Here is a 14,048-nt window from a genome sequence, read left to right as displayed (position 1 = left end):
TGTCAGCTGGTTTAATGACACAGTTCGCTTGGTTAATAATCTTACATGGTATTTTGAGAGTTTCTTTAACTGGGGAGGGAAACGGGGTTTATCTGAGCAATCTTTCTGCATGAAATCCTGAGTGTATAGCTCCTTATTTGTTTACTAAATACCTTAGAAATGATCTGAAAGTTCCATAAAGGATTTTACATTTAGTTGTCTTATGGAAAGCTGATGTGAAAAACCTTGCTGCAAGTGAATTTATAGATCATGACGCTCTATTTTTCAGTCTCTTTCCCAAAAGTAACGGAGGCTATTATAAACAGAGTTTTAGAAATTTTACAAGAGGGAACATAGGCTACTTTTTTAATGTTGTTAGAACACTGTCAACATAAAACCATCCACTTTTTGATTATTGAGCTTCTAATAAATACCCACAAAAGATCTTGTTTCCCATCTGAAACAGTATTCTTCACAAGCACTTGATACTATAGAGAAACACTGAATAAAAAGAAAAGTGTTAGTGGCTTTAACCGTGTATTCAATAACTACTGAAAAGACTTTAAAGGGTTTTGAAGCTTTAATAATAATAATAATAATAATAATAATAACTTTATTTATAAAGCGCTTTCAAACAAAGTGCTGTACAACTATTTAAAACTAAAAAGATAAAAAAAATAATAAAAGCGATACATAGCAATACAGGTAAAAGACACAATGCAAGTTAAAAACAGTAAAAATGTAAAAACTAAAAGCCATAGAATTAAGACTTCTAAGATAAGGTGAACAAAAAGCCTTGTAGGTGAGCAGCAGGACCTTAAAATCTGCTCGAACCTGACAAGGTAGCCAATGCAGAGATCTCAGAACAGGGGTAATGTGCTCAAATTTCCCAGTTCTTGTTAAAATGCAAGCAGCTGCATTTTGCACCATCTGTAGACCTCTAAAACTTTTCTTTGGTAGCCCAGAAAGAAGAGCATTACAATAATCAATACGTGAGGACACAAATGCATGGACAAGAATCTCTGCAGTATCGCTTGACAAAACTTGTCTGATTCTGGCGATGTTCCTCAAATGATAAAAGGCGGTCTTTGTTATCTCTTTTACATGAGACTCGAAAGAGAGCACCATGTCAAACCACACGCCCAAGTTTTTTACCTTGTCCCTACAAGGCTTTGATTTGGATGAAAAAACTCTGTTTGACTTCATTTCTCTAAAACTGTAATTTTTTAACTTTTTAAATATTGGCTGATAAAAGTAATGCAGATACGTGATATTGCTGAAAATCCAAAGGTAAAAATGTTGTACTTACACAAAAAGTCTGTAAAAATTACATATCTCATTATCAGCATTAAAAAAATTTTTAGGACACATCAGAGCTGAGTGTTTTAATCGAGCCCTGATAGTGCCAGCTCAAGTCAAGAAGCCACAAAACATCAGATTTTTCTTTCTCCGAGGTCCTTAAATATTCACAGGGGTTTTTGAATCAGTGTGTCAAAACCAAAATGGAAAAATGGAAAATGCTCAGCTCTTGGTGGCACTGGATAAAGGACGCTTTGGTCACCAAAATCCCTTTTTTCAGACTTGTGATAAACACTGAAACGCCATGGTAACCTGGCGAGCAGTCACACAGACATGTTGAATAGACCAGTCCTGCATGGACGGGCAGAATAAAGAAGAGGCGGACACACGAGGGACTGACAGCTAGCAGCACTGTCGTATACTCCTCCAGGCTGACCTGTCCTTGTTGCCACATTCATTCAGGACACACTCTGCTGTGTCACTTCCTTGGTGTCTGGACTACTTTTGTTATTCAAGCTTTTGTACATCAAGAAATAACATTATGTACCTTCGAATCATCTCTCCTTCCTGCACTCTCATTTGTGCCAACAGCTATAGTATGTCTATGCCAGCGATGGGAACAAAAGGCCTTGTCACGGTCCGGGGCAGCGGCCGTGTGGAGAGTGGAAGGAGGACTCAAAGCGCAGCACTCATTCAGGTGTGAGGGTGATTTATTGATAATAACAAACATAAAGAGGAGATGGCAAAACAGAACTACGGATGAACTAAACTGGGTGAAACTACACAAAGGAGTGGCAAACCTGAACACGAAGGGAGAACAGCAGGGAGAGCACGCAGAGGATTTCACAGGGTAGATGCAGAGTACGCAGGGTAACACAGAGGATGAACACAGGTAGGAACACAGACGACGCGACCAGGAGCAGAGGAAATCACACGCTATAAATACACAAAGAGACACTGGGAAATCACACACAGATGGGGGAAACAGCTGGACCTGATTAACCTGACGAGACAGGGGAACACTAACACCAGGGACCAACAGAGGGAGCACAAACCCAGAACCCAGTGTCTAAAATCCCAAACACAAACCATCCCAAAACAGCCATGAATAATAATGAAAGTAATAACAATAAGTACATAAACATAAAGTCACTGAGTCATGGTCGCAGGACCATGACAGGCCTCTGTAGAGTCTGAGTGGAAGATCCTGAAGAGCCTTTTAGATTTCAGTTAGTTACTACTTCTTTTTTTTTTTTTAAACTCTTCATACAATATGATACCCTCAAGTTAATACTGAGAATTAATCGACATGTTAACATATTCATATTGTAATAGCCTACAAGGCACCTCCTATTAGTTGTTGTACGAGGGCACAACCATAAAATCTTTGAATATGTAAAGATGATGATGTTTCACTTACTTAAAGGTCTTGCTCTTTGTTTTTAAACTTTGCATAGCACTTTATACTGTTTAATCCCCCTGTTTCCAAAAATGTTGGAATACTATTACATGCAAATGTAATGATTTACATATCATTAAATCCCTATCATAAACTGAAAACATGTTAAATGTAAATGAAATTTAAAAACAAACTAAACAAAAAACTAAAAAACTCCTATATGTTCATTTTATGTTTAAAAATGGTAAATGGCCTGCATTTGAATAGTGCTTTACTTAGTCCCCAAGGACCCCAAAGCGCTTTACACTACATTCAGTCATTCACCCACTCACACACTGGTGATGGCAAGCTATATTGTAGCCACAGCTGCCCTGGGGCGCACTGACAGAGGTGAGGCTGCCGGACACTGGCGCCACTGGGCCCTCTGACCACCACCAAACAAGTGGTTAGTATCTTGCCAATTTTCGCTGCCACTACTTGCCACTAATGCCACTGGCATTAGTGGCAAGTAGTGTTGAACTCCAGGCCTCGAGGCCAGTGTCCTGCAGGTTTTAGATGTGTCCTTGATCCATCACAGCTGATTTAAATGGCTAAATGACCTCCTCAACGTGTCTTGAAGTTCTCCAGAAACCTGGTAATGAACTAATCATTTGATTCAGGTGTGTTGACCCAGGATGAGATCTAAAACCTGCAGGACAGCGGCCCTCGAGGGGTGGAGTTCGACACCCCTGCTCTAGGGTAAAGAGGGAAAGGACCACGGAGCTTTGATCGCTGTATGGGTCAAAAGGCAGAGCACAGGGATGGGGAACTTGCATATATGCAATAACACTGTTCTTGCCTAATGATGTATATACATGTTTTGGAGCAACAGCAAGCATCAGTGCTTTGCAGTAAAGGAGTCCTAGTGCTAAACTGGCCAGCATATAGTCCAGACCTGTCACCCACTGAAAACATCATAGGGTTATAAAATAAATACAGAGGAGCCCGAGTTTCTGAGCAGCTGAAATCCTTTACCATGTAAGGATGGGACTAAAGTATTTTCCTACAGGAGCTGGTCTCATTAGTCTGCTTAAAGAAGGCAGTTCCAAAAAGAAAGAAAAAAGAGCTAATGAAACAAAATAGGAAACATGCTCCTAACTTTCTGAAACATGCTACTGGCATCAAACAAATTGAGTGTGTTTATATTCATTTACATAGTGTCCCAACATTTTGGAAACGAGGTTGTAAAAATCAGCAGGGGAAAGCAAGTCATCTTGTTATTTGTCTCCAAATGGTGCAAAACCCAGAAAAATGGCATAAAGTTCAGAAATAACCTCACAGTTGAAAATTGTGGCCAGATGGCACATTCTTTGGAATCTGGAGAGGACAAAAACGGGACCAGCTAGAGTCATAGCCAAACAAATCTTTCCTATAAACAAGCTTTGAGCTTTGATAATTTTGTGATTTAATTACATGAAGCTCACGTTCTTGTTATACAGGCCTGCTATAAGTCAGATTTGAATAAGACTGGGAGGAGATGACGCACACACCTCCTTAACATGTTGCTCTGGTCCGAGAAGACGGTCTGGCGAAATTTAGTGACGAGCCAAACAGAAGCGGCAGCAGACTGTGGGGACAGTTCGGGTCATCCATCAAACTGTCTCTGAAGAGACTGTAACTGCTTTCACACTCTTCACTTTATGCATTATGCTGCCTACAAGCAGCAAAATACACAGCCATTATGTAGAGTAAACATCTAGAATGAATGTATTAAATGTGTGTTCAAACAAGCGAGCTATTTGGATTTATCTACTGATAAATCAGATCGGATGGATAAAGATGGTGAGCTGAGGCGGTTCCCTGAATCCCAGAATGCAGCTCTGCCTTTTTGTTTTTCTGCTTTTACTCTGAACAGAAGGGTGTACAAAAAACACACCTCATCCAGTGATCCTTGACATCAAAATTGCTCCTTAATAACTATTCACACACCACCTCTGGTGCCTTTCCTCCCACTGTGATATATTTAAGCTCACGGTTAGTAACCAAATGCTGAATAGTGCTTAAGAAAGGAAAGACAAACCCACTAAACACAAAAATAAATAAACCTGCGTTTAGATCTGCCACTTGGCTGACTCAAATCTTTGCAACAGGCAGCTTTGGCGCTTCTCCGTGTGACTTTAATGGACAACGTCAGCCGCTCCTTTTCAATAGTTGCTGCAGGCTGTGGCACATCAACATGAGACCATGTAATTATTCCTCACAGGGAGAAAAAAAGTACTCAATCATATGCTCAGATAGCATCACGTGACACACTTGACGTACACGACTTATACTTCCTGCAGAGCTTGCATGATAACATATCCAAAATTTCAGAGCCCTATGATTTGCACGACAGTTCTTTACTGAGAGGTTGTATATCATGCCCGAGCGCTTCATCGACAGGATGAAATGTCATGTATTAATTCATGGCTCATACATTAACTGCAGCATTTCCCCTTCATGTGTTTCTCAAAATGTTGCAGTATAAATATTCGAATCAGTGTCCCGAACCATCATGTTTTTTTTTAAGTGTGTCCTTGGGTGTCAGGTTGTTTTATGCTGGTGAAGTCTGTGGAGCGCATTATCTGATATTCTTTCCATTCATAAGACAGCCAAGCCACACAAAGGAAAAGTGAATCACTAGCTCTGTCGGGCAAGAATATGGAATAAATGCACTTGCTGTGATGTTCTGTGTCTTCCTAATGTACAGATTTGCCTCACAATAAAGTCTGTGTTTCTTGTTGTGTCATGCGTAGCTACTGTTCACTCAAAGAAAAGCAAGAAAATCAGCGGGACGTGTTTGTTACAGTATTAGCAAAATCTAAGAGATAAATTTGAGAAAATAAAAAAAACAGAGAAGAAATGCAGCGCAGTTGTTCTGAAACTCTGAATAAAATATTACATATGTTCTTTCAATTAAGACGTCCAACAACTCAATGACAAAACAGAGTGATCCAAACAGGCTCCTCTGTTTCTTTTCTCTGGATCTTCCTGCAGGGAATTTTGGAAAGCGTAGGAGGGTTTTGTTTTTTGGGTTTGGATGACTGCTATGATTGAGGCTTTGTGAGCTGATGAAATTACAATAATGCACCGTGTTTTTTTAAAAAAAAGCACGTCCTTTGTAAGGCTCATCCTCCAAACAGAGGAGTACATTACCAGCTTCGGTTTGATGTCTTGAGGATTTGCCTTGTGGGAGAAGTGATTTTGCTGCAACGAAGAATGCAGCATGTGGCAGATGTGATTGGCTGGTCAAAAGCATCTTTTTCAAAGAATGTGGAAAATATACAATATATGTGTGCAGGCGTATTTTCTTCTTCTTTTTTTCTACATCACACTGAGTCAGCTCCCTTCAGGAGCGCGTCACAAGGCATTAGGAGCTAAATTATAAAATTTACACAATTAATTGGTGGAAACGGGGGAGCTATTAAGTCGGGCACCCTGTGAGCAATTAGATCAAAGTTGTCATGTGCCACCAAAAGCTACAGCGTTCACAGCATGTGTATGCTATATCAAGGTCATATGTAAGGCTTTGTAATTCCCCTTCCAGGTATCCTCTGATCTGCATGTCGAGGTAAGTGCGGATAAAGAGCTACGAGCAGGTGGCAATGATACATTTTTTTAATATTATATCTCACAGCCTGTGTCTGAGACCGCTGTTTGAAGCACATTGTTAACAGTGTCATCATTTCATCAGGCATCTAGCTTAGAGTGTCAGGCTCTCAGAAGTTTGATGATTTAATGTGTATTATCAGTTTGAATCCAAAAATCACATGACTGGTCAGTATGCCTCTGTTGCAGAAGAAAACAACAGATGTTGAAATTCAGTGAACACAACCTGTTATTTGCCAGACTTTACTGTGTTGCCAGCATGACCTGACAAACACATGGTGTATTTTAGGGTTTAATGTCACTAAAATTTGTTAAATTAAACATTTTTTTCTCCCTTGTATTTTCAGTCAGTATTTTCAAACACTGATTAAAAAAAAGGCACAAAGATCTTCAAATGTTAATCTTCTAAAATGATTGGTTTGCTATTTGGGAAGCACGTTGTAGTGGAAAGCATAGACTTAAATTACGGAAATCAGAGCAGGAAATCATTCTTTATTTGGGGTGTAGAAGAAGAAGAGTCAAACAGCCAAACAAAGTCCAAAAATCCAAATGTAGGTGGGACACATCCAAGCAGGCAAGCACTCAGTATGACACAACAGAGAATGCAAGGAGGCAGAGGGTTTAAATATAAGGAGGAGATGAGGGCAGGGTGGAAACACCCGATGAGCTACACACAGCTGAACTAAATCTGATAACAACATAGAAAAGGTAACTTAGAACAAAATCAAACCAAATAACCTAAAGAACATGACTAACTGAAGACAAGAACAAAGCTAAGAACACCAGGCCAAAACCCACGACTGTGACAGCTGCCTAATTAGAAGACAGAAGTTGATGCCACTCTCATGTCCATCTGCTAAATAAGAGGAAGCCTATTTGCTTTGCTTTGCTTAGCTATAGACAAAGATGTTAAACACAGAAACTGTCATCCTGGCTTTGTCTACAAGTTAAAAGAAAACACTTAATGCTTGGAAAAATATTAAAAAATAAGTATTCTTTGTAGTGGTGGTTATGGCAATTTACAGTTAGTTTCTATGAGCCGTTTGGGATCCTCACAGCGACAACGATAAATCTGGGAAAGAAAACAAAAAACTATATTTCCCAGTCAGTTAGACCATTGCATTTTCTTTCTTTTCTTTAAGTAGAGTACCTAAAGTACTGGGAAGTCCAGTACGACATATTTATCTTCACGTGAGCAGTATTCTATAAAATTTACATAGGCCATGATATACCTGTAACCTAAAGCACTGAGGAAGGAAATAATGTTACAGTAAATGTCTTTGTCGTGATTTAAGAGGAGAGCTGCCAGATAACTAATCATTTTGTAAGAATCTTCAAAATCCCCAAAGTGCTCTGGATCTACAATAATCCTGCACCACTAACTACCCTCGACACACACACACACCCTCCCCCAGTTGCACTTTTTTATTGCTATGATCATGCTTGTTGGCCCCAGTTATATCAACCGTCATATACTACCTCAGTCTGCCGTAAGCTATTTCCCTGCAGCCCTGTGATTTAACTGTGGGTTAAACATTTATTTAGCCGAAAAGGTTATAGAGGAATTTACATTATTCATCCACTTTAAGATTAAGAGTACATTAAACTATATAACTCTTCCAGCCCCTGCTCTCGGAAACGGTTCAGAATATTAAATCCCAGTCCATTTTCCAAGACATAACCTTTACATGAATTTTATTGTTATGACTGGCGAAAATACTTCTACTAAAGCCATGATTCATTAGGAATTTGTGTCCCTTAAATATCTTCCAAATAAAGAAGTGTTTCAGGTTTGATTCTTGGTGGAAGACATGGTGGGGAAAAATAGAAAAACCTTACAAATGACAGAAAAAAAAGCCTATAGAAGCTAAGAAATAAAATTTTCATTAGCTTTATCTGCGTTTGAGTGCATCTCTCACTAATATTTTACTGTCAGCAGCTTCCCATTTGTATCACGAGCAGTCCACACACCTGAGGACATTATCTAACTTGGTTTAAAATGGTTCATTTACTTCTTTAAAAAAAAGAAATGTATACCAAGAAAGGGGATGGTTAGTCACCTCACGGTTCAGGCCATTAAAGCCAAAAGTTTCACATATCAGTAAACCAGCAACTTTCCTGGCTTCTGCTTCACTCTGTAAATGTAATCTGTTATCCGATGCAGGCAAAGAAGCGATTCCCTCAACAGTGGGCACTCATATCAGACGAGTTCCTGTTGGGAAATCTGGAGCGATGTATAAAAATTTCCATCTATGACGTAAAGTGTCAATATAGCTGGCTGGGAATGTTGGTGAGCCCTTGATGAAAGTGGAGGAGCACCGCAGGGTATCTGAACATCAAAGGGAGGCAGGAACATCCCATCATTGTACCCGGGCATGCACCTCTGCAAACTGATTTTCTTTACCAGTCACAGGCCCACGCCCCAAGACTACCAATGCCTCATATCATAATCAGGACAGAGAAATCAGCTTGCTGCACTAACTTGCAAAGTCTTCAGATCTTAATTGTGCATTTATAAGCATGGCGTGGTACAAACTGCAGCAGAAAGCTGACACTGCGAATGCTGTTCTAAGAACAAACAGAAGAGTCACGTCAGTGTTTAAAAGGTCTTCACACGCACACCTAGCAAACACCATGAGTCTTTCTGACATCCTCGACTATGCACGGCTTACTTTACATCATCACCCCTATGGCAAAGCCTGCTTGATGATGCTTCAGTGGAACTTCAATGTAAAATCCTTCTGGCAAATATTTCTAATCCATACACAAATCCCAGGCTTAAATATTAAAGTGCATGCTTAACCTCGGGATGAAATCAAACCAATTCATGTCACTCATGTGCTTGCGGGTTGATTGTTATGAGGCTTCTTCATACATTCCTTATCGAGTATTCTGTGATCTCTGCCTCGCTCCCTTGCTGATCACCTCTACTGTGATACCACAGTTATCTCCTCTCTTCCCAGTAGTATCAGTATCAGTAGGACACTAATGAATTTCTCCTTCGTATAGTTTGTTTTGTTATTGTAATTTGTTCAATTTGTCTTCCTTAAAAGACTTCACAGACACTATTTTCCGCTGTTTTCTAGAAATGTAGTCTTGTTGACAAATGCACACACTTTTTCATGCATGGTAAATTGAGTTCTTTGTAGGGGAACAGGGTTTGTTTCTCTCAAATGCCTCAATTTTCACATGCATTTTGTAGAACTTGCGCTCTCTCTATTGTGCATAAATGGTCAATCATCCAAATTGCTGAAATCCAAAGAATTGTGAAAAAAAATTAAAAATAAATAAAGAACAAAGAACACCTGTTATACATTTTGTATGCAAAGCCAAGTACACTGAAATGCATTTTCATTTTTGTGCCCATTCCAGAGGAAATTTGTAAGAAGCAACACACAAAAAAGATTTGGATCAGTAGAGACAAAGAGACCTTTAAAATCCAGCAGGTTTTTTTCATTTTTTTATTTTAAGCACTGTTTGAAAGTGTAAGACTGCATTTATTGATCACACTGACACATGGCAGACTTCAAAGCTCTAGAGCACAGGTGTCAAACTCCAGGCCTCGAGGCCGGTGTCCTGCGGGTTTTAGATGTGTCCTTGATACATCACAGCTGACCTCCTCAACATATCTTGAAGTTCTCCAGAGGCCTGGTAATGAACTAATCATGTGATTCATGTGTGTTGACCCAGGGTGAGATCTAAAACCTGCAGGACAGCGGCCATCAAGGCCTGGAGTTCGACACCCCTGATCTATCTACTCTATGCAGTCCTCAAACTAAGTACACCCAATGATTCAACAGCACGTAGAACCACGTAACTGTTTTCTGTATGACTTTATCAGTCGCTCACATCACTGTGAAGGAATTTTGTCCGAAGTTTCTTTATAATGCTGCCTCCGTTCTCAGTTTCTCTCATAGTATTTCGACTGGGCTGAGGTCTGAACTTTGACTGAGGCACTGAAACACCTTCATTCTTTTCTTGTTCTCTTGGAGATTTGTTGTTGTGCTTGAGATCATTGTTCTGTTGTATGACCTCGTTTCACCAAGCTTCACATTTGACTGTACAATACTTTGATATACAGAGGAGTTCATGGCTGACTCAATGACTGCAAGCTGCTCAGGTCCTGTGGCTGCAAAACAAGCCCAAGACAACGTCTTGATGATATGGTGTTTGCTTTTCATCAATGGTGCTTAGCATTATCGCCAAACATCTCTGCTGTGGTCTCATCAGTCAAAGAAACATTATTCTAGGAGTCCTGTTCGTTCAGAGGCAACCTCACAAATCTAAGCTCTCATGCCATGTTAAGAGAGAAGAGGCTGTCTCCTAAACAAACTTCAACACAAGCCATACTTCAGTTTATTTCCAATTCTACTGTCATGAACTTTGAAATTTAACACAGTAACTGAAGCAGGTGGGGTTTGAGATCTAGCTCTTGGGTGTTTTGCAGTTTTTCTGAGCATTGCATGGTCTGATGAAAGATGAAATCCACTCCTGGCATTGTTTTAATACACAAACCTGAATGCTCCAGTCCAACAAATTACCAAAGTTTGCGCTTTTATAGAGGTGCTCACACTTCCAGGTAACCAATTCATCAAGTGTATTTGACTAGCAACACCTGGCTGTTACTTACCTCCTTACTTCCTATTGAATCAGGAAGTGTGCTTATTAAAACTTTCTTTACAAAGCAAATAAACTGCAGTTTAACAGAACCAAGCAAATCAGAAATAAGAATCATCAACACATGTTCATTATTTTATATTTTATATATAAATTAACGATTTATACATTGCTGATAAAGAAAAAATACAAATTTTTTTGATCTTACATGACATTTACATGTGAAATTTTACACAACATATTCAATAACTTACAAATGCTTTAATTGCATAAAAAATATATCTCTTTACAAAAGTTTTGTTATATGTACATGTTCTTATTCACAGGTTTTTGAACGGGATAACAACTGTGTGGTACATTTAAAAGCATTCTACTCTACTCCGGAGTCTCTGGGTGTAAGACTGACCGTATACTGTTTTGACCAGATGCATTTATTATTTTTTTTCATCCATAAGAAATGTGAAACTTGCAAAATATAGTACATATCGATAACACAAGACATCTTGCCAAAGAATGCCATCAAGTATCAAAACTGTATAAATGTACAAAATGGAATAGCAATGACAGGAGTCAACGTAGTGGTACAAAGTACTATAGCAGCAATTGCTATACTGGATCACTTTTTGCCAACATGCACAGTTATGAAACTATGAGCTGCTTTTTGATGCCTCGTCACAGATAAACCCTCTGACATCACTCTGCTAAATCATTGCAAACTGTGCAGATAAATTACACCAGTGTGCAGTTTTACTAATACAATATATGTAATGTCTTTCTTAAAAAACACATGCCCATACAGTATTCAAGGCACTGCAATGATGTAGAAATGTGATGACAGTGTCAAATTCTATACTTTTTTTAAAATATTTAAAACATAACTGGTCTTGGATGGGAGTTTAAAATGAATGGTGGTTCATGTTTAAGTGTGCAAATTCTTGTGTATACTGTACATTTGTTGGCAGAAGCTGATGGTTTCAAAAAAAAAATTGTTTCAGTGTTAATAAAACAGGCCAAGGCCGTGTATTCATCAAGTGTCTTAGAGTAGGAGTATGAATAAAGAATATACTGACTAAGGCACGGTTTCCCAAAAGAATTGTAGAACACACACCGCTCTGAAAATTAGAGATGATGGGGTAGTTGCGCTTATTTTGTTTTTAAGAGTTACTCTAACATAAGGCTGTCAAAATATTGATTAACATAATAAAAGGCTCAGGCTGCCCACTCACATATCAATTTACTGACTTCCAGGCTTAAATGAACTTCTGGGAAACCTGGCCAGTTGTATGTTCTGTGCAGTGTAGTTATTCTTGACCTTGTTTTTTAAGAAAACCTGAACTAATTAGGCAAGCAACTCCTACTTTGAAATTCTTGATATATACAGGCTCAAGGCCGGGGGTTACTTCACTCCAGATTTGGCTCATTTGGGGCACAAAGTTTTTCTGAGAGGCAAAAACCATCAGTGGAAAACCTAGCTACCAGTTTAATAAGTCCCAAAATCACCGATTCACTGACAAGTACAGAACGGTTGGCCTTGTCAAACTGTGCGAACATTTCAGTCAAAAACAAATTCATTGCAAACATCAATAAATACTAATGCTAAATATATCTCTGGTGAAGAAAATGCACTCTGTTGTCGTCAGAAGCCTAAGCCTTGCCAGTGGCACTCGGAAAAGTGTGCTGCACCTCAGTAATTAAATCCCTGGCCATACATTTCCTCAGTAGGAGGTACCACCCAATTAAGAGGTATAATTGACCATATAACTTTGAACAGACTTCAGCATCGACGCTATTCAAAGAGAGCCTGTTTCTCTTCTACCACTTCATCTGCGCTTACACACCCCGCTGCTTGGAAAACAGAAAACAGATTAGATTGATCAACTCACAGTTGAGAGGCTCCTCACCTCCATGACAGAAAAATAATTCTCATCAGGATGATGTAAGACTAAGACGAAAGCAAACAAAACAGCGTAGATCGGGGCTGTTTTGTTTTTTTGTTTAGTTTTTTCTTTTTCTTTTTTGTTGTAACAGAAAACATTAAATTTTTCATTTGGTATTACGAAATAACCCCTCTATATTTATACTACAGAGTATAAAATACTCTATTTTATCTATATGCCGCAGGCTCTTTTATTTATAAAGCCAACACTCACAGAGTGCAAAAAAACACTTCTCTTCACCAGACTAGGGGAAAATCTGAATAGGTGCGGTACCTACTCGTCCTCACTCTTTCATCTTTTACTTTGTGTATACGATCGATCGCAACCACCTTAAAGTGTTGCTGAAAGTGTGCTTTATGTTTCTGAGCAATTCGGTGACTTTAGAAACTGGGAAATATATAAATATGTCTATATATAGTCACGTGAAACAAACCCGGAGAGGTCGTTTTCTCCGGTCCTTTTTCTGATACTCAATAGACATCAAACCATGGTGCAGATGGTGTTGAGATTGGGGTCAAAGCGGACAACTTTCCCCTCAGCAGCTTTCGTGTTCGTGTTATACATGGGATTCTCAAAAGTGGCCTGTCCATTGTTGTTCTCGTGGACAGAGCATCCTGTGTACTGCGCTTTATCTGTTTTCCTGGGGAGAAAAAAAAAAAGGATGGAAGGGTGCATATTAGTTAGACATAGTAAGCCAATTATCTACCATCCTTCCAATCATATAAACACTTTTCCATTATCTTGGTCCGGACTGCTGTAGCTGGTAAATGAGACTGAATTGTAATTACTGTTGAAAAGAGCAGTCAGAGGTGCCCTGTGCCATTTCTCTGGTAGGTAACATAATGAGTGCAAAATTTGCATGAGTGCAAAATGTGCATGCTATGCTCTGAGAGCTATTCCGTTTAAATTAAGGGGAAATCCTTCCATCTGCACACAATACACACCCTGTGCATTACTTACACGTGTGAACATATAGCAAATTACGCTTTGTATGAAAGCCATTCTCATTAAAAAACCTAAAGCATGCTGCTGTGTAATACACTTTAGATGGTAATACGTTGACTAATATTGCATCAGGCTTTGAAGTCTCTCACAAGTAAGTTACTGTACACAGCGGCCCACTCTGGAAGTGGGCCGCTGTGTACCATCCACTACTGGCTGCAAATGTGAAGACATCTAGAAATATCTGG

The 14,048-nt window shown here is 39.2% G+C and overlaps 1 protein-coding gene across 3 annotated transcripts in view; it reads right to left on the bottom strand.

The window, feature by feature from the left end:
* Positions 1 to 11,807: 11,807 nt before the first annotated feature.
* LOC146622512 (CUB and sushi domain-containing protein 3-like) overlaps positions 11,808 to 14,048 on the bottom strand; it is a 249,677-nt gene continuing 247,436 nt past the window's right edge. For all 3 annotated transcript variants that reach the window (XM_085366252.1, XM_085366249.1, XM_085366253.1), the window contains one exon: positions 11,808 to 13,498. In XM_085366252.1, the coding sequence (XP_085222378.1) occupies positions 13,339 to 13,498 (160 nt within the window). In that variant the 3' untranslated portion in view covers positions 11,808 to 13,338. The remainder of the gene's footprint in view (positions 13,499 to 14,048) is intronic.

The sequence above is a fragment of the Diplotaxodon limnothrissa genome, linkage group LG11 (assembly GCF_057381915.1).
Source record: "Diplotaxodon limnothrissa isolate DT_005_m linkage group LG11, D_limnothrissa_male_GT1.1, whole genome shotgun sequence".
In the NCBI taxonomy this organism is placed as follows: domain Eukaryota; kingdom Metazoa; phylum Chordata; class Actinopteri; order Cichliformes; family Cichlidae; genus Diplotaxodon; species Diplotaxodon limnothrissa.
The sequence above is the reverse complement of the archived record's forward strand: the minus strand, read 5'-3'. Positions and strand labels throughout refer to the sequence as shown.